Below are 17,722 nucleotides of genomic sequence, written 5' to 3' on the forward strand. Positions count from 1 at the left end.
TTCTTCATATTTCTTAAATATATATTTATATTTCTTAATAATCACCTATCTATATAGACATACATAGGTTATGAGTGTATATAGATAGATAGATAGAGATATATATAGATATAGATCTCTCTCTATATATAGGTGATGATTGAGAACATTATGATTAAGAAAAGCCAGGCAGAATTCATTTAAAGCATTAACTGCAGTGCTGGCGGGGCGGTCCCGCTCGCTCCGCTCGCGGCGCAGCAGAAGCGCCCGCCCGCGTCACCGCGGCCCGGCCGGGCCCGCCCGCGCAGGCGCGGAGCTGCGGGGCCGCGGAGCTGCGGCCGCCGCCGGCCGGGGCTGCTGAGGCGCCGCCGCCGCTCCGGCCCCATGAGGCGGTGGAGCGGCCATGGGCTCGCTGGGCAGCCGCGTGCTGCGGCGGAAGGCCGGGCTGCCGCGGGGCGAGGCGGCGGCCGCGGGCAAGGGCGGCAAGAGGAAGCGCGGCGGGGCCGAGGGAACCGGCGACAGCGACAGCGACGGCGAGGCCGAGCGGGAGGAGCGGCTGCTGCACCTCCGGGGCCGCAGGTCTGAGGGACGGGCGCTGGGGGAGCTGCGGGGCCGGGCCGTGAGGAGCTGGAGGGATGCGGGGCCGGGCTGAGGGGCCGGGGGATGCGGGGCCGGGCCGGGTCGCAGCTCCCTGGGGACCCCGCAGGGCCCGGCCCGGCCTCCCCTCGCAGCCCGCCGGGGAGAGGTGTCGGGGTGAGGCCTCATGGGGCGCCCCGGGTCGGGGGAAGGCCACGGGGGACACGGCAGCCGGGCCGGGCTGGGCAGGACCGACCCGCCGAGCGCTGTGGAGCGACTGTTGCTGCTGTAACCGGAGAATCTTAGGGGTGTGTCTCACTGTTTGTGGTCTGTTGTTTTGTTTTTACTAGGAAAAAATTGAAAAGCACGTCAAAATATATTTATCAGACACTGTTTTTGAATGGGGAGAACAGTGATATCAAAATTTGTGCTCTGGGAGAGGAGTGGAACTTGCACAAGATTTATTTGTGTCAGGTAAGTGGCTCCTTTCTAACTCCTAGTAGGAACTGAGCTTCTAATAAAAGGATGTCTGAGAACTCTGAAGTATGACTGGTGATCTTTCTTTTTTTTTTTTTTTTTTTCCACTTTATATTTAGGACTTTAACTCTTTCTGTAGATGTTAACAGTTATGCAGCTCCTGTTAGCAGCAGGAGTTCCTCTTGGGAAGCAGAGCTGTAGGTTCATATTTCAAAAATTTTTTTGTTTCTCATACCGCTTAGTTATGTTGTTTAATTTATTTTATTCCTAATCTTGGTGCATTGTCTGTGAAAACAGTCCTGATAGTTGTCTTTGATGTCCTGAGAACATGTTCTTGTTTGCTGAACAAGTGGCTGAGAGACTCCTGTGATGTGAATGTTCTTGCAGGGCAAAGGAAGGATTCCAGGAGTTTGTGGTGCCCCAGCTCAGTTTTATTGTCCTGCAGGGAAATTGCTGCTGCTGGGTGTCTGCAGGCATTAGGTGATTGTTACAAATCACAAAGGGGTTCCTTGGAGCATCCCTGCTGCTGCAGGAGCAGTGTTTTCTCAGGAGCTCTGAAAAGCAATAAACCCTAGTGCATAGCCCAGAAAGGACGCTGTTTCCACAAACATTTCCTGTTGGGCTCGTGCTGAGGTGCAGTCCTTTGTGTCTGTGTTGTGGGAGCTCAGAGCTGCTGGTGGCTTCCCTGTCTGTGCTGTGTCACAGGGAGGAGCCCTGGCTGTGCCCTCAAACACCAAATTCACTTGTGCCTGTGTCTTTCAGGGGTTCTGGCCTTGGCAGGGGTTGGTGTGGAGCCCTCAGGTGCTGTGCCTGGACAGGAGGGCACTCGTGTGTCAGCTGCAGTGGGAGCCAGAGCGGGGCTGTGACACTGTGGCGCTGGGAGCTGCTCCTTCTCTGGTGCAACAAGTGACAGGAAGAGCCAATTCCGGGGTTTTTGTGGCTGTTGCTGTGTCAGTGCCCGAATTCCAGAGCAGCTTCAGCAAACACTTGCGTGGTCCCAGCAAGGGGAGTGTTCCTTTGCTTTCTTGTAGGAAAAAAGCCTTTTCTTTTTGGAGTGTGAGAACCTTTTAACAAACATGAACAGCAGGCAGGAGAGTCCTTTGTGTGAGGCAGAGTGGGAGCACTGAGGGGCTGTGGGGTGTGTGACAGGGGCAGTGACACTGAGGGGCTGTGGGGTGTGTGACAGGAGCAGAGGTGGCACTGAGGGGCTGTGGGGTGTGTGACAGGAGCAGAGAGGGCACTGAGGGGCTGTGGGGTGTGTGACAGGAGCAGAGGTGGCACTGAGGGGCTGTGGGGTGTGTGACAGGAGCAGTGACACTGAGGGGCTGTGGGGTGTGTGACAGGAGCAGTGACACTGAGGGGCTGTGGGGTGTGTGACAGGAGCAGAGGTGGCACTGAGGGGCTGTGGGGTGTGTGACAGGAGCAGAGAGGGCACTGAGGGGCTGTGGGGTGTGTGACAGGAGCAGTGACACTGAGGGGCTGTGGGGTGTGTGACAGGAGCAGAGAGGGCACTGAGGGGCTGTGGGGTGTGTGACAGGAGCAGAGAGGGCACTGAGGGGCTGTGGGGTGTGTGACAGGAGCAGTGACACTGAGGGGCTGTGGGGTGTGTGACAGGAGCAGAGGTGACACTGAGGGGCTGTGGGGTGTGTGACAGGGGCAGTGACACTGAGGGGCTGTGGGGTGTGTGACAGGGGCAGAGGTGGCACTGAGGGGCTGTGGGGTGTGTGACAGGAGCAGAGAGGGCACTGAGGGGCTGTGGGGTGTGTGACAGGAGCAGAGAGGGCACTGAGGGGCTGTGGGGTGTGTGACAGGAGCAGAGAGGGCACTGAGGGGCTGTGGGGTGTGTGACAGGGGCAGTGACACTGAGGGGCTGTGGGGTGTGTGACAGGAGCAGTGACACTGAGGGGCTGTGGGGTGTGTGACAGGAGCAGTGACACTGAGGGGCTGTGGGGTGTGTGACAGGAGCAGTGACACTGAGGGGCTGTGGGGTGTGTGACAGGGGCAGTGACACTGAGGGGCTGTGGGGTGTGTGACAGGAGCAGAGATGGCACTGAGGGGCTGTGGGGTGTGTGACAGGAGCAGAGATGGCACTGAGGGGCTGTGGGGTGTGTGACAGGAGCAGAGATGGCACTGAGGGGCTGTGGGGTGTGTGACAGGAGCAGAGGTGGCACTGAGGGGCTGTGGGGTGTGTGACAGGAGCAGAGAGGGCACTGAGGGGCTGTGGGGTGTGTGACAGGAGCAGAGGTGGCACTGAGGGGCTGTGGGGTGTGTGACAGGAGCAGAGGTGGCACTGAGGGGCTGTGGGGTGTGTGACAGGAGCAGTGACACTGAGGGGCTGTGGGGTGTGTGACAGGAGCAGTGACACTGAGGGGCTGTGGGGTGTGTGACAGGAGCAGAGGTGACACTGAGGGGCTGTGGGGTGTGTGACAGGAGCAGAGATGGCACTGAGGGGCTGTGGGGTGTGTGACAGGAGCAGTGACACTGAGGGGCTGTGGGGTGTGTGACAGGAGCAGTGACACTGAGGGGCTGTGGGGTGTGTGACAGGAGCAGTGACACTGAGGGGCTGTGGGGTGTGTGACAGGAGCAGAGATGGCACTGAGGGGCTGTGGGGTGTGTGACAGGGACAGAGAGGGCACTGAGGGGCTGTGGGGTGTGTGACAGGAGCAGAGGTGGCACTGAGGGGCTGTGGGGTGTGTGACAGGAGCAGAGATGGCACTGAGGGGCTGTGGGGTGTGTGACAGGAGCAGAGATGGCACTGAGGGGCTGTGGGGTGTGTGACAGGAGCAGAGGTGGCACTGAGGGGATGGGGACAGGCAGCCTGGGTGGTGCAGGGTGGGCACAGCACTGCTGTGGCTGCTGTTTCCTGTCACTGTGGCTCTGCTGTTGCTGTGTCTCAAGTTGGTGAAGCTTTTCCTGAGGCCTTAGCAGGTGTTGGTGACTGAAATTGGGTGTGAAATCCCTTCTGTGGGTGCAGCTGTGTGGAGGGGTTTGAAAGTTGAGACCTTGTCTGTAGAGCCCTTGTAGGAGCAGTGTTTTTGGGACATGAGCTTTAGGGGCAGTTGACCATTCTCCTCAGGCAGGTTCTGTTCCAGACACACTCCTGCATTGCAGTTGTGTGACTGGAGGTAAAGTGGAGTTGGAGGTCAGGAATAACTCCATGTAAATGACTCTTAATGCCACTGTGTGCCCCAGGCAGACTCAGCCTGGCTGTTTCTGCTCCCCTGCTCTCCCCAGGCACTCCCTCAGGTTCCAGGAAGGACAGTCAGGTGCTGGTCACAGCAGCTCTCAGAAATGGGGCATTTCTTTCTCATGATGCTGGTACAAAAACGATAAATCCTTATGAACCTGGGGAGGTGATCTCTGCGGCAAAGCTGAGGCAGCCTCATGAGGAGGACAGAGATACCTGAGTGAGGCCCTGGCTTGGATAGGAGCAGGTTGTGGGTTTCAGAGTTAGGGATGCACCAAGGGTACAGAAATACTGACCTGGTCAAATGAAATCAAAAGTGGGTTTGGTGTTATTTGCTGCCCTGTGCTGAAATGCTGAGGGAAGAGGTCAGGGAATGCGGTGCTGTACAAATAGACTTTATTTTTTTGATCTCTCAGGTAAACTTCATTGATAGCATCTCATAATGGGCACATCTGCTGCTGGGAAGGAAAATCAGGAACCCTAGTAGAGCATTATCTTTCCCTTCCTTTGGATGGAAACCTCAAATTCTAGTTTTATGTGCTTTTCACTTAATAATAAAGGTATATTGCCGTAAATGGTGTGTGTGTCTGTGTCCTTGGTATGAGGCTGCAGCCTTGTACAGTAATTTGTATGTCTTGCATGCCTTTTTTTTTTTTTCACCCCTAACTGGCATTCCTAATGCCTGCAGGATTTGTTGTTTGCCAGTAACCTTAAGGACTTCGTTTTTGGACTAATTCTGTCCCCACTGGTGATGTGGTTTGTGGGAAAAAGAGCTTGTGTAGCTTTTCTGGCCTTTTCAAACTCTTTCCTTATTCTGGTTACACACACGTAGCCCAAACTTTCCTGTAGGCATTTTGAGTGTCAGAAACAGCAGCTACAGTCAGCCCCTCGAGTCTGTCAGAACCTTTTAGCTTGTGAAAGCTCCCTTAATATATTTTGTTCTGCATAAAGGTAAATATTAACTGTGTTTGGTGCTGCTTTTGGCAGTTCTAAGTGGGATGAAATCTCTTAGTTGAGTTCTTTTTTCTCTCTTCCTTCATACAGTCAGGCTACTTTTCCAGTATGTTCAGTGGCTCTTGGAAAGAATCCAGCATGAATGTCATAGAGCTGGAGATTCCTGATCAAAATATTGATGTAGAAGGTAAGTGGGAGCCTTTTATTTTAACAAAACCCTGAAGGGAGAGCTTAAGTTAAACCTGGTGATGTTCAGAGAAGGCTCATGAGGTTCAGCTTCTCTTTGTGCAGTTTTTTAACTCTCAGGGGTGCTGGAGAGTTTGTTTAAATCCTGGGAGCTCAGAGCTGTGGCCGTGTTCACAGGGGTCTGAGGATGAGGGAAGAGACGAGGATCTGACTCCATGTTCCAGAAGGCTGATTTATTATTTTATGATATATATTACATTAAAACTCTACTAAAAGAATAGAAGAAAGAATGATAACAAAGGCTTGTGGCTTGGACTCTCTGTCCGAGCCAGCTGGCTGTGATTGGCCATTAATTAGAAACAACCCCATGAGCCCAATCCCAGATGCACCTGTTGCATCCCACAGCAGCAGATAACCATTGGGTACATTCTGTTCCTGAGGCCTCTCAGCCTCTCGGGAGGAAGGATCCCAAGGGAAGGATTTTCCATGGAAGATGTGTGTGACAGTCACCCCGTGCTGTGTTTTCAGTCCGGTCAGTTGCCGTAGATAGAGAACCAGCACCGAGACACAGAGAACGCGTGCAGCGGGGGCTTTGGTTGAGTTCAGGGACTTTAGGGCTGTGTTTAAGGCTGTGTTTAGTGTCCGCGTGTGACCCGTGTTCCCTCTGCAGCCCTGCAGGTGGCCTTTGGCTCGCTCTACAGAGACGATGTGCTGATCAACCCCAGCCGCGTGGTGGCCCTGCTGGCAGCAGCCTGCATGCTGCAGCTGGTGAGTCAGAAACGCCTCGGTGCCCTGCTCTGTCTCCACCTGAAAAAGGAACACAGCAGTTCGGGGGATCCTCGCCCGCGTGGCCGTTTTCACCCAGAGGAATGAATCAGCTTTTTGGGCTGACTGGGGAAAAAGCCAAACGCAAAGCAGTGGGGGTTTATTGAAAAATGCTGTGACTAAGGTTGAGGTGTGAGATTAAGTGATTTGTGAGTGATACCTACAAGTAGATTAAATAGGTTTTGGAGCTCGCTTGCTATACCCTGAAGGCATTCAGTACCCTTTCCTTTCATGGGAAATACTCTTTAGGAACATATGAGTTTCTGAGGAATGATGGTTTAAATGGTTTGAACAGTGTAGCACCAGTCACTGTGGGACTTGGGGGATGGCTCAGGCATCAAAATCTGTGTGAACAGCACGGTGTGTGACATTTCCTGTTGGGAAGTGAACACTCAGAATGTCTGTGTGTTTTTTCCTCCCTGCAGGATGGCTTAATCCAGCAATGTGGTGAAACAATGAAGGAAACCATCACTGCCCAAACTGTGTGTGGTTATTACAATTCTGCAGGGACATATGGGCTGGACTCCGTGAAGAAAAAGTAAGAATTACTGTCTCCAAACTGCCTTGCCAATTAACAGTGAATTGCCAATTAACAGTGAATTTACACACAGTACTTACATAATGACCAGGTTAATTGCTTTAATATGTCTTTAGAATAGAATCTTAGAACATCAAAGTTGGAAGAGACCTTAAGATCATCCAGTCCAGCCACCCACCCAGCACTCCCACTGAAACTACTAAACCACATAATCCAGAACCAGATTCACACCTCCAGGGCGGAGATGTGAATCTATTCCAATGCCTGACCACCCAAACAGGGGAAAAAAATCAAGTCCTAATCTGAATCGATTGAGTCTGTCCAGCTCCTTCTGCAGAACCCTTCTGCCTTCCACCAGATCCACAATCCCACCCAGCTTAGTGTTGTCTGCAAATTTACTGAGGGAGCAGCTCTTGCAGCAATGTTGACACAGAGAAGGAGCAAGCAGAGGTCCTAACTCCTTGCTTTCCTTGCAGGTGCCTTGAGTGGCTCTTGAACAATCTGATGACTCACCAGAGTGTTGGACTCTTCAAGGAGCTCAGGTACTGGGGCTGCACTTGCCTGGCAGGGATGAAGGACAGTCCCTGCCCAAGGCTGGAGCCCACTGCAGATCACTTTCTGGCCATTGCTGCTTGCCTGTTCCCTGCCTCCCCTTCTCTTTTTTATCTTTTGTGTCTCACTGACCTGTTACAATTGATTTTTTCCAGCATAAACCTCATGAAGCAGCTGATCAGCTCCTCCAACCTGTTTGTGCTGCAGGTGGAGATGGATGTGTACACTGCTCTCAAAAAGGTACTTGCCTGGGGCTCAGTGCAGTGCAACCTTTGTGGGGTTGACTGGAAGTATTTAATAGAATAGCAGAACTTTTATAGAAATGAGTGCACTGTGGAAGTGTCTCTTATTAACATGCAGATTTCTTACCTGAAACCTTCAGCTGACTCACTAGAATTTACTTGTTTTGCCCAGTGGATGTTCCTCCAGCTCGTGCCTTCTTGGAATGGGTCTTTCAAGCAGGTGCTGACTGAGGCTGATGCCTGGTTTGCTGAGCGCAGGAGAGGTAGGAGGAGCTGGCCAGCCCTTGGCTTGGGCTTTGAACAGCAATAATTTCTCCATTTTAATGCCAAAAGCCATTCAATAACCATCATAAAATAAAAGACATTATTCCCCCTAATAACTCTCTCTAACCAATAAGTAAAACCTGCAGTACAAACAGGGTCTGGGAGGGATTTGGGGAGGCAAACCACGGTGTGGGTGCTGTGTTGCAGAGTTTGGGGGCGACGTTGCCTTCCTGGAGTCAGCGCAGGGCAGCGCCTTCGCGCCCGTGTTCGCTCACCTGAGGCTGCAGTACATCATCAGTGACCTGGCCTCGGCCAGGATCGTGGAGAGGGACGCCCTGCTGCCCTCAGGTGAGTGAGGGAGGGAGGGCTGGGCCAGCTGGGGCCTCGCCTCCACTCCTGCCTTCGGCTTCTTCAGCCCGGGAGAGACAGGGAGGGGCTGGGCATGTCCCAGAGGGACTGAGCTGGGGAGGGGTCTGGAGCACAGGGAAGCTGGGTGGCACTGTGGTGACAGGGAAAGGGGGTACAGGGCAGGGAAAAGGGACACAGGGCAGCTGGGTGGCACTGGAGAGACAGGGAAAAGGGACACAGGGCAGCTGGGTGGCACTGTAGTGACAGGGAAAGGGGGTACAGGGCAGGGAAAAGGGACACAGGGCAGCTGGGTGACACTGTAGTGACAGGGAAAAGGGCACAGGGCAGGGAAAAGGGGCACAGGGCAGCTGGGTGGCACTGTGGTGACAGGAAAAAGGGACACAGGGCAGCTGGGTGGCACTGTGGTGACAGGGAAAAGGGGCACAGGGCAGGGAAAAGGGGCACAGGGCAGGGAAAAGGGACACAGGGCAGCTGGGTGGCACTGTGGTGACAGGGAAAAGGGACACAGGGAAGCTGGGTGGCACTGTAGTGACAGGGAGAAGGGACACAGGGCAGGGAAAAGGGGCACAGGGCAGCTGGGTGGCACTGTGGTGACAGGGAGAAGGGACACAGGGCAGGGAAAAGGGGCACAGGGCAGGGAAAAGGGGCACAGGGCAGCTGGATGGCACTGTAGTGACCAGGAAAGGGGATACAGGGCAGGGAAAAGGGGCACAGGGCAGCTGGGTGGCACTGTAGTGACAGGGAAGAGGGGACACAGGACATGTGGTGCAGGGAAGGGGACACAGGGTGGCACTGTGGTGACAGGGATAGGGGACAAAGGGCCTGTGATGTAAGGAAAGGGGACACAGGGCACGTGCTGCATGCAGGAGGATCTCTGTGCTGGGATCTCTGTGCTGGGAGGTGCTGTCACAGTTTGGTCCTTCCTGCCCCTGTAATCTGCCCATGCCAGGGTGCAGCTGTGTTGAGATCAGAACTTTGGCTCTTCATTTACAAGCAGGGTGAGATAAATCCTGGGCTGCACTTTGGAGCAGGCTGGTGGCTGCCAGCATTCAGTACTGGAGGGGATGCTTTGTACCCCAGGGGCTGCAGGCAGGGCCTGTGCTGGGTGCTTTGTGCTCTGCTGGAAGGTTATTCCACATGAAATTGTTCTCAAGGAGGTCGAGAAGCAAGTCACACTCAGTAGTTTAAAGTAGTACTGTGATTATTTATTTATTTTTATACTCTGGTGTGTAGGTCCTGGGAGGGGAGAACTGAAATTCTGTGTCAGGAGTTCCCAGCAGTCTGATCTTTGTGCAGAAAAGGTGCAAGAGACAGGAGAGCACAACGTGTCCGTGTGGGCACAGTGTTTGTTGTTCTGTTTTATTGGTGGCTTGTGAGCATTTCCTCAGCTGTGCTTTCCCTTTCCATAAATCAGCAGATGAGCTGCAGCTGAAATGTGAGGTAGGAAATGGATACCTGCAATACACAAATAGAGAAGATGCTCTCCCTCCTGGTATTTCTTCCTTCCCTTCTAGCACATCCATTCTCTGTTCCTTGCCTGTGCAGGTTTCCTTAATTGATTTTTTATTTTCAGTTGTACTTTGGTTGATGCCCAGTTTCTCCTATCACAGTCTGTACTTTCACTCTAGAGTCAGTGGGACAAAGGCTGGTTTGAAGTTTTCCATCCATGGCCTGGCCTCTCCTCCCTTCTGTCCCATTCACCAGCTTCCTGGGTTGGTTTTGCTCACGTTGGCTCTCCCTGTTCTCTCACCCAGCCCATTTCCCAGAGGTGGCTCTCATTTCTGACCTTGCCCCCTTGCCCCATTTGTTATCTTGACTAAGAACTTCTTACACCCTGTGATGTTGGAATCCCTTTTGTGTAACTGCCTGGCAAACCACTGAGTTTTGTTCTGTTTTATCTCTTGGTTGCAACATTAAATTTACACAGCCAATAAAATCTTTGTGTGTTCTCCAAGGAAGACATGATTTATGTTTATTCTTAGCAGGGTACAACTCGTGTTTGTTTTGCCATATTTGTGTTAAGTCACTGTTTTCTTTTATCCCTTGACTGTGTTTTCTTCTTCTTTAGCTTAGGTAGAGTTCCCCGGGGGTTCAGAGCACAGCACCTTCTCCCCAGAGCTTGTTAACAGCTCCTTGGCTGAGCAGAGCTGTGTGTGCTGAGAAAACATGTGGAGTTGCATCACTCGTGGCAGCAGTGGGCGTTGGGGAGATGAGCACAGTCTGGAGTGCCTGCTGTTAGCTGTGGATGTTTGTCCCTGTGCTCGGGGCTGGGAGCTGGAGAGCGCAGGGAGTGACAGGGGTGGGGTGCATACACTTGTCCAGTTCATAAGTGTAACTTCATTATTTCTATCTGATTTCATTTCTCTGGCTATAATGTATATGACCATCCCATTCCCAGCTCCAAAGACAACACCAAGCTCTTTTTTTTTTTTTTTTTAATTTTAGAATGGCTGTCCTCTGTTTACAAACAGCAGTGGTTTGCCATGCTCAGAGCAGAACAAGACAATGATATTGGGTAGGTATATTACAGGTTTTATTTCTCTCTTAAATTAGAAACCTTCCTCTCATAGAAATTCTGACATGAATTATTTTGGAGCTCACATTAAAAGGAGGGGGGAAGCATACTTCAGTGCTTTTGAGCCCTGTGGAGCTCTCTGTTCCCCTGGGCTGGCTGCTCTCCCCTCCCTCAGCCAGCAGAACTCTGGAAAACTGATCTGGTGGGACCAGAGGGAAATGCTGGGTGGGGGACACGAGTTCTGTACTTTCCTTCATGTGGGTTAATGCTTCTCAACAGCACTTCACCTGGAAATCTGTGCTGAGGCTGTGAAAGGGGGATTTCTGAGCCTTCCATTTTAAGGATGCTTTGGCCATCAAACTGTTCCTCTCCCTTCTGTTTGCTCTTGGCCGTGCTGCAGTGAGGCAGGTCCTGGATTTAGCACCAAAACGATGGCCAAATGTAGCTGGGGGAGTTGGTCCTGCCTTTGTCTCCTCTGCTGGCTCCTAGAGTGCTTTGAGGAGGAAAAAGCCAAGGCAGGCAGCTGCAGAATGCCTGTTACCTCCCCAGACCCAGCAGGCTGGCTTGCTCCTTTGTCCTGTCACCCAGCAGGTGACACTGTGGGCAGGGACGGGCTGGGTTGTAACAGCAGCTTCAAAAAAGCCCCAGACTCTGCTCTGAACAATAGCCAAGATCTTCAGGAAGTTGTTCTCTCAGGCAGCAGTGCTCTGGGAAGTGGTGGAGGTAAGGTGCAGAGTTGAGGCTGTCACATTCAGCTCCTGCAGGTGGATTTTGGGTGGCTGTGCCCTGTTTCTGATGCTGCTCTCTTGGGAAGGCTTTTGCAGCGCTGCTGTGGCTGTGGCTGAGAGCAGAGTCACCTCCTGGCTCGTGGGGAAGCAGGCTTCATGGGGAAGTGAGTCACCAGAGGCAGTATTTGCTAATTTTGGTGTGTTTTGGTAGTTCAGTGCAGTGGGAGCATTGGAACTGTCAGCCACTACATACACATGCTTCTGGAAAAGGAGTTCCCACAGAGTGAGGATGATGGGGGTCATCCAGCTTGGAAAAGAGCAATTTCAAAATTCAGCTACAGCTGAGGATTTCAATGGCTCTCGGAATGGGCACAGTATTTTTCCTTTTTTTTTTTTTTTTTTTTTTTGCTAGTTTAGTTTTCTCTTTTGCAGTATGGGTTGATTATTTCTTTTAAGACAGTGAAAAGCAAAGGTCTCAGCCTCAGAAGGGCAGACATGCAGCTGTTCCTTTGTGTTAGTGCAAATGTTTTGGCCATTTGACCAACGTGTAGCTGCAGGAAAAGAATTCAGGTTTTATAAGCCCATGGTTTATCCAGCTCTGCTGCTCTTCCTCTCACACCTCCTGCCCGTGTCAGCATCAAACACATGTTTTCCCTCAGGGGTAAGGAGGCAGACTTAGGAATCAGAGCAAGGCATGGATCTGACTCCTCGGAGCTGAAGTAAGGCTCTATTTCCATATCCCACCTGGTGCAGGGCGTAATTGCACCTGCTTCTTCCAGCACTGCCAGCATGGAAATGGCACTGCCTGGAAACTGTGATGTGCCTTTAGAGAGAGGAGAAGAAAGTGTTTCCCTTCTGCTTTGAGTTTGCATTTAAAAGGATTAAACACCTTATTCACTCTTCAGAATTGGAGAATTTTTTAGTGTTAGGAGTGGAGTTTGTGGCTTTGAACTGTAGCTGCTCAGGGTTTACTTGTGTTAAAGTGGATCGCTTTTTTTTTTAATTAAACATGTGTTTTGTGGCAGAAGCCAGACAGATCTTTCAAGCCTGGGACTGGAATCACTTCTGCTCTTTGGCAGTGTGTAAGAAGGAAGCAGAATGGCTCCACTGTTCACTGTGTGGCAGCTGGTGGAAGTGGTTCAAGCTGAAGTTCTGCATTGTCTGAGGCTGCTCGAGGGATGGAGAGGGGAATGTTAATGTCAGTCTGAGCATTATGGACTAATGTTTGTGAAATTTGTCACTAATTAAACAGAAATAAATCCTTTATCACCATTACTGCATTTAGGTCAGCCACAGAACCAGTTCAGCTGGAAGATGTGGAAAAGCACACGGGAGGTTCCTGGGTGAATTTGTTGAAGTGTGATGAGTTGTATGCATAACCTGTTCTTGGAACACTTCACCTCCCAGGACTGGGTTTTACAGAGAGACCTGGGCTGAGCTTATAAAAGATTTAGCTGTGACTTCTGTGGAGTGAGCAGGGGGAGGAGAACAGAGGCTGCATCTCTTCTGCCTTGGAGGGCCCTGCTGGGTCTCGTGGCTTTGCAGTTGAGGCTGTGGGGATTGATGTCACTGGGATTAATAAAGTTCACTGCCAGCCCTCAGCCTGGTGTAACTTGGACGCTTTCTGGCAGTGGGTGTTGGGTTAATGCTGTCATGGTGAGTGGAGCAAAGTGAGTAACACCACTGTGGAAAATCAGGGCTGATCTCACTCGTGCTGGCTCTGCAAGGCTGTTCTACGTGCTGGACACGGGGGAGGTGTTGGGTGAGAGGAGCTGCTCTTGGTGTGGGATGACACAGCCAAGGGCTCTGCGTCTCAGGAGCTCTCATTTCTTGAGCACTGAGGGGAAGTGGGTTTTTTTATGAGCACTGGGGGGAAGTGGTTTTTTTTAGTCAAGTTGCATAACCAGCCCCTTGAGAAACCTCTCCCAGTGTCTCGTGGCTGCTGCTTCATAGCACTGCTCTTGTGCACAGCCCTGCAGCTGTGCCCCAGCACTTGTCTCTGGTTGTGTCTGAGAAGTCAGCCTGCTGTGTTTAAAAAACACTTGGGTTTTCACAAGGCTGCGAGAATGTATTGCATTGCAAAAGCTATTATTTTATCTGGAGAAGTGTTTTTGTAGAAGTCCTGCCTAGCTGAGGTGTCACAGCCTGGTTTATATTGCAGTTTTGTAGTTTATGGGACAGTTTGGGATGGAAGAGGCTCTGAGAGCTCATCCAGTCATGCCTCTGCTCAAAGGGTCAGTTGTGAGTCCCTTCCACCTCAGGGTATTCCATCACTGTGTGGTCAGACAAGTTTCTTCCAGTCTGTTCATCTTCCCCACATTAGGGTATCATACAAAGCTGTTGAAGTGTCCTTAAAGATGCTGGTTTGGGTTTTTTTCAGGCCTCAAGAAATCAATAAGGAGGAACTGGAAGGAAACAGCATGAGGTGTGGTCGCAAACTGGCCAAGGATGGTGATGTAAGTGTGGCACGTGGCAAACTGCAGGGCTGGCGTGGCTGAGACAAGTCAGGCATTTCCAAATCATCTAAATCCTCATTGGCAAACTGCATCAAAAGGTGTCATGGAGAAAGACACCATTTTTTTTCTCCCCAGAGAGATGGAAGTCATGTCTCAGCAAGGAGCAAGGAACTGGAGTTTCATTGTGCTCTTGTGCTGTGAGACTGGGAAAACTGTTAGGCCAGGCAGTTAAATGGAGCTCTGATCACTTATCAGCTGGAGAAGGAAGTTCTCTAGATAAAATGTGTAACATTCAGAGCTAGGGCCCCTTGGTGACTTTAGGTAACAGGTCTTGTGAAATGAACTGGGAGCATTGACTTTTCCCATTGAGGTCACGTAACCCAAGGTGTGCTCCGGGCATGGCTGTGGCTCACAGATCAGCCCCATTGCCCAGTGCTGGTATTTGATAGCCACTGCTGTGACGTGTGTCCTGCCTGTCTGGGAGGCAGCTGACCCTCAGCTGCTGTCACACACACCGTCCCCTGCCGTGCCCAGTTGTCCCCGCCGAGTTCTGTGTCCCAGGAGGTGCTGGCAGGGGTCCCTGAGCGCCCCAGTGCAGCTCCGGGGTGGCCCCTCCTGTGGAGCTGGCGTGGCCCCCCTGCTGCGTGTCACAGCCCGTCCTCAGGCTCTGTGTGTGTGTGTGTGTCCCTGTCCTGCAGTACTGCTGGCGCTGGACCGGCTTTAACTTCGGCCTGGACCTGCTGGTGACCTACACCAACCGCTACATCATCTTCAAGCGCAACACGCTGAACCAGCCGTGCAGCGGCTCCGTCAGCCTGCAGCCCCGCCGCAGCATCGCCTTCAGGTGCAGCCTGGCCCAGCTCCCTCGCTGCCGCCAGCCCTGCTGGTTCTGCCACAGCGCGTTCCCCACCCTGCCTCCTCCTTCAGGGAGCTGCTGAAACTGGGGAGGCTGAAGCGGCCTCGCTCTTGTGCCCCCAGGTTGCGCCTGGCCTCGTTCGACTGCAGCGGGAAGATGATTTGCAGCAGGACAACGGGCTATCAGATCCTCACCCTGGAGAAGGACCAGGTGTGTCTGTGGGCTTGAGCGCTGCAGTTCAAGGCATGAAAAAAATGCTGAGAGGTCACCGGTGCTTTTGAAGGGGAGTTGCTGTTCCTGTTGGCGTTGCTTATGTGGAATCTCAGGCATTCCTGTTAGAAGTAGTGGGTAATTAAGCTAATTTGTGAAGTGGATCTAGAGTAAGGTAATGTGGGTTTCATGAGTGTTGATAATATGAAATTAGTTCCCATATTAGTGAAATGAGTGCCTGTGGTGCTGCTGTCTGCTGCCAGTGTCATGTTCAGCTGCTCTTCAGCACTGCTGGCATCACCCTCTGCATAATCTGGCCATCAGACTGCTCATTTAGAGGCAAATTCAGAATGTGAAGACTCTCATAAACTGAGGAGTTAAAAGAATGTCTGCATGTTGTTTAAGGGTTGAATTTATTACTCTATTAAATAAATTGAAGAAAGCCCCAGAGAGGAATGGAGTTTTCTTAGAGCAAGTGCCCTTTTCCACCCAATGCAGGATTTAGTGATGCGTGTGTGGACTTGTTAATCAAGTTTCTCAAATCCCAGCCAGCAGTGATACAAAGGTGATGAGAACACAGAAAACCTTTTCTTGTCAGTGCCATCCTCACTGGAGGGTGAGGTTTCAGTTTTGAAGTTTCAGTTGTTTTGCATCCTCACGAGGTTGAAGTTTCAATTTTGCTTCCCTAAAACCCGTTCCTAGAGTAGAACCAAAAAAATTCCTGCCCACAAACTGAAGTTTGCTTTCTGTTGTGGAATACCTGGTTGGTGGAATCTCCCAAATCTGAAAACTGTCCCTTTCTCCCCAGCATGCTGGAGGGGAAGTTTGCTCCAGCATTTCCCTGTGGCTGTCCCCTGTGCTGCACAGGGATGGGAGCTCTGGGGTGGGAGCTGTGGGCAGGCTGAGAATGTGTCAGTCTTATAAACTTGAGGTGAAGGGGAGCTGTCTTGGCTCTGTGTTTATATTCTGATTTCAGTCTGTAGCCACGAAGCTGTGCAGAGTGGGTGCTGTGTCAGTATTGTGCTTTCTGCTCCCCCTCCCCACACAAATATCCTGTGTGTGCTCCAGGAGCAGATCGTGATGAACTTGGACAGCAGACTCCTGACCTTCCCCCTGTACATCTGCTGCAACTTCCTGTACACATCCCCAGAGAAGAGGGCAGACAGCGAGGCCCAGCTGGATCATCCGGAGCCCTGAGACCTCCCTGGGGCCTGGGGCAGCCCCTCTCCACCCTGGCTGCTGCTCCAGGCCTTACACTGTGGCAGCAGCCCTGGCCTTAGTGCTCTCCTATGCAGCTCTGACATTAGGTAGGCCAAAACCAGTCATCCTTTTGAATTTTTTAAAATTTCATTTCTGTTCTTCATCGTCAGGCAGGAGCCATTCCACGTTTGAGAAGCGTTGTCACACTTGGGCTTTTCTGGGTGAAAACTGAGCCAAATTGGAAATAGGGAATTTGTGTGGATGACAACTTGGGAAATTACCTGTTGGACTCTGAGCACACGTTGTAGGTTGTGTGGGTTTTGTTAGTGTTGGTTTTGGTTGTATTATTTGTTGGGTTTTTAAATAACTGATCTGTAAATACCAGATCCATATTTTGCTTTTTTTTCCTGGTCCTTTTCTCTTAGGGCCAAATATTCTCTGTAAATGTGGCATCTCAACTTTGGTTATTTAACTGCACAGCTTTTCCCACCTGGTGGGCTTAAGCCTTTTTTTGCAGCTCACACACACACATTTCATTCTTGGTGTTGTTCTAACACTGCAGCCAATAATTCTCTGTCTTTTAGCAGGTTAATTTACTAATAGGAATGTTCATAAATGAATTATCTTTTCCATGTACAGCAAATACTCCAATGTCCTCACCATTACTTGAGTCCTGTCAGCAGCAGCAGCTCTCAGCTGGAGCCTGCTGAGTGCTGACTCTACTCACACAAACCAAATACCAGTTTTTAAACATTTTCTGTGGCTTGTTTTAGCTGTTACCTTGGGAATACATCCCATGTTAGCTCAGGAACTTGTGACTTTCGAGTGCCTTTTGAGTTGTATGTGTAACACCAATTTCACATCAGTTCAGCAAGGTCACAGGATCCAAAGGCAGAGCTGGGAACAAGAGATTCCTCTCCACTTGGTGTGATGGATGAGTCGTGCCATGGTACACTCTGTTCAGTCTTTGTTGGGTTTTATGTTTGTCTCTTACAATTTTCAATTCTTAGAGCAGGATTTTTTGATTCAAACTGGGAATTTTTGCCTCGTTAGCCTATTTTTCTAATGTCAGAAAAATATAAAACCATTTGTACTTTATAACAAGGGTAAAAATATGCTGAGCGAGATAGAAGAACATGGCAACGTGTCAGTAAATGATTTCAAGTGGAATATTTGTCCATGTGTGTCCTTTCCTGCTGGGAATAGCTTTTTGTGCTGGATTCACCCTGTGGATTCAGCACCTCACTGTGATCTTGGGTTGTGTCACAGCTTTGGCAGCAGAGAGCAGAAGCATTTTCAGCTGCTCAGCCCCTGCAGCATGGAATTATTTATAGAATTAACTGTATTTAGATGCTTAACTCTGGTTTTAATTAGAAGTACACACTCCTTAGATTGATTCCGTGGAAAGCAGCAGGGGCAGCTGTCAATGGCAGAGGGAGCAGGTACCTCAAACCCAGGTGGGTTTGTGCAGCACAGCAAAGCCTGAGCTGGGCAGGGCTGTGCACCCCTGCCAGGGCCTGATCCTGCTCTGCCCTCTGAACGCCAGGGCTCCCCCCCAGCTGGGACCTCCCCAGTGTCACCAGGGTGTGGGATGTGGAGCAGGAACCT

At 51.2% G+C, this 17,722-nt stretch overlaps 1 protein-coding gene across 2 annotated transcripts; it reads left to right on the forward strand.

The window, feature by feature from the left end:
• The first annotated feature begins 333 nt into the window (after nucleotides 1-333).
• GMCL1 (germ cell-less 1, spermatogenesis associated) lies at nucleotides 334-17,284 on the forward strand. Of its 2 annotated transcripts, XM_036396690.2 has the most exons (14): nucleotides 334-558; nucleotides 906-1,029; nucleotides 5,264-5,360; nucleotides 6,030-6,127; nucleotides 6,610-6,722; nucleotides 7,199-7,264; nucleotides 7,430-7,514; nucleotides 7,689-7,779; nucleotides 7,988-8,128; nucleotides 10,595-10,664; nucleotides 13,773-13,848; nucleotides 14,547-14,692; nucleotides 14,827-14,914; nucleotides 15,983-17,284. In XM_036396690.2, exons 1-14 carry the CDS (start codon nucleotides 383-385, stop codon nucleotides 16,109-16,111), a joined length of 1,500 nt encoding a protein of 499 aa, XP_036252583.1. In that variant the 5' UTR covers nucleotides 334-382; the 3' UTR covers nucleotides 16,112-17,284. The 2 variants fall into 2 exon arrangements, with proteins under 2 accessions (XP_036252583.1, XP_036252584.1); XM_036396691.2 differs by lacking the exons at nucleotides 334-558; nucleotides 906-1,029 and adding an exon at nucleotides 4,664-4,779.
• Nucleotides 17,285-17,722: the final 438 nt, after the last annotated feature.

The sequence above is a fragment of the Molothrus ater genome, chromosome 28 (assembly GCF_012460135.2).
Source record: "Molothrus ater isolate BHLD 08-10-18 breed brown headed cowbird chromosome 28, BPBGC_Mater_1.1, whole genome shotgun sequence".
Taxonomy (NCBI): Eukaryota; Metazoa; Chordata; class Aves; order Passeriformes; family Icteridae; genus Molothrus; species Molothrus ater.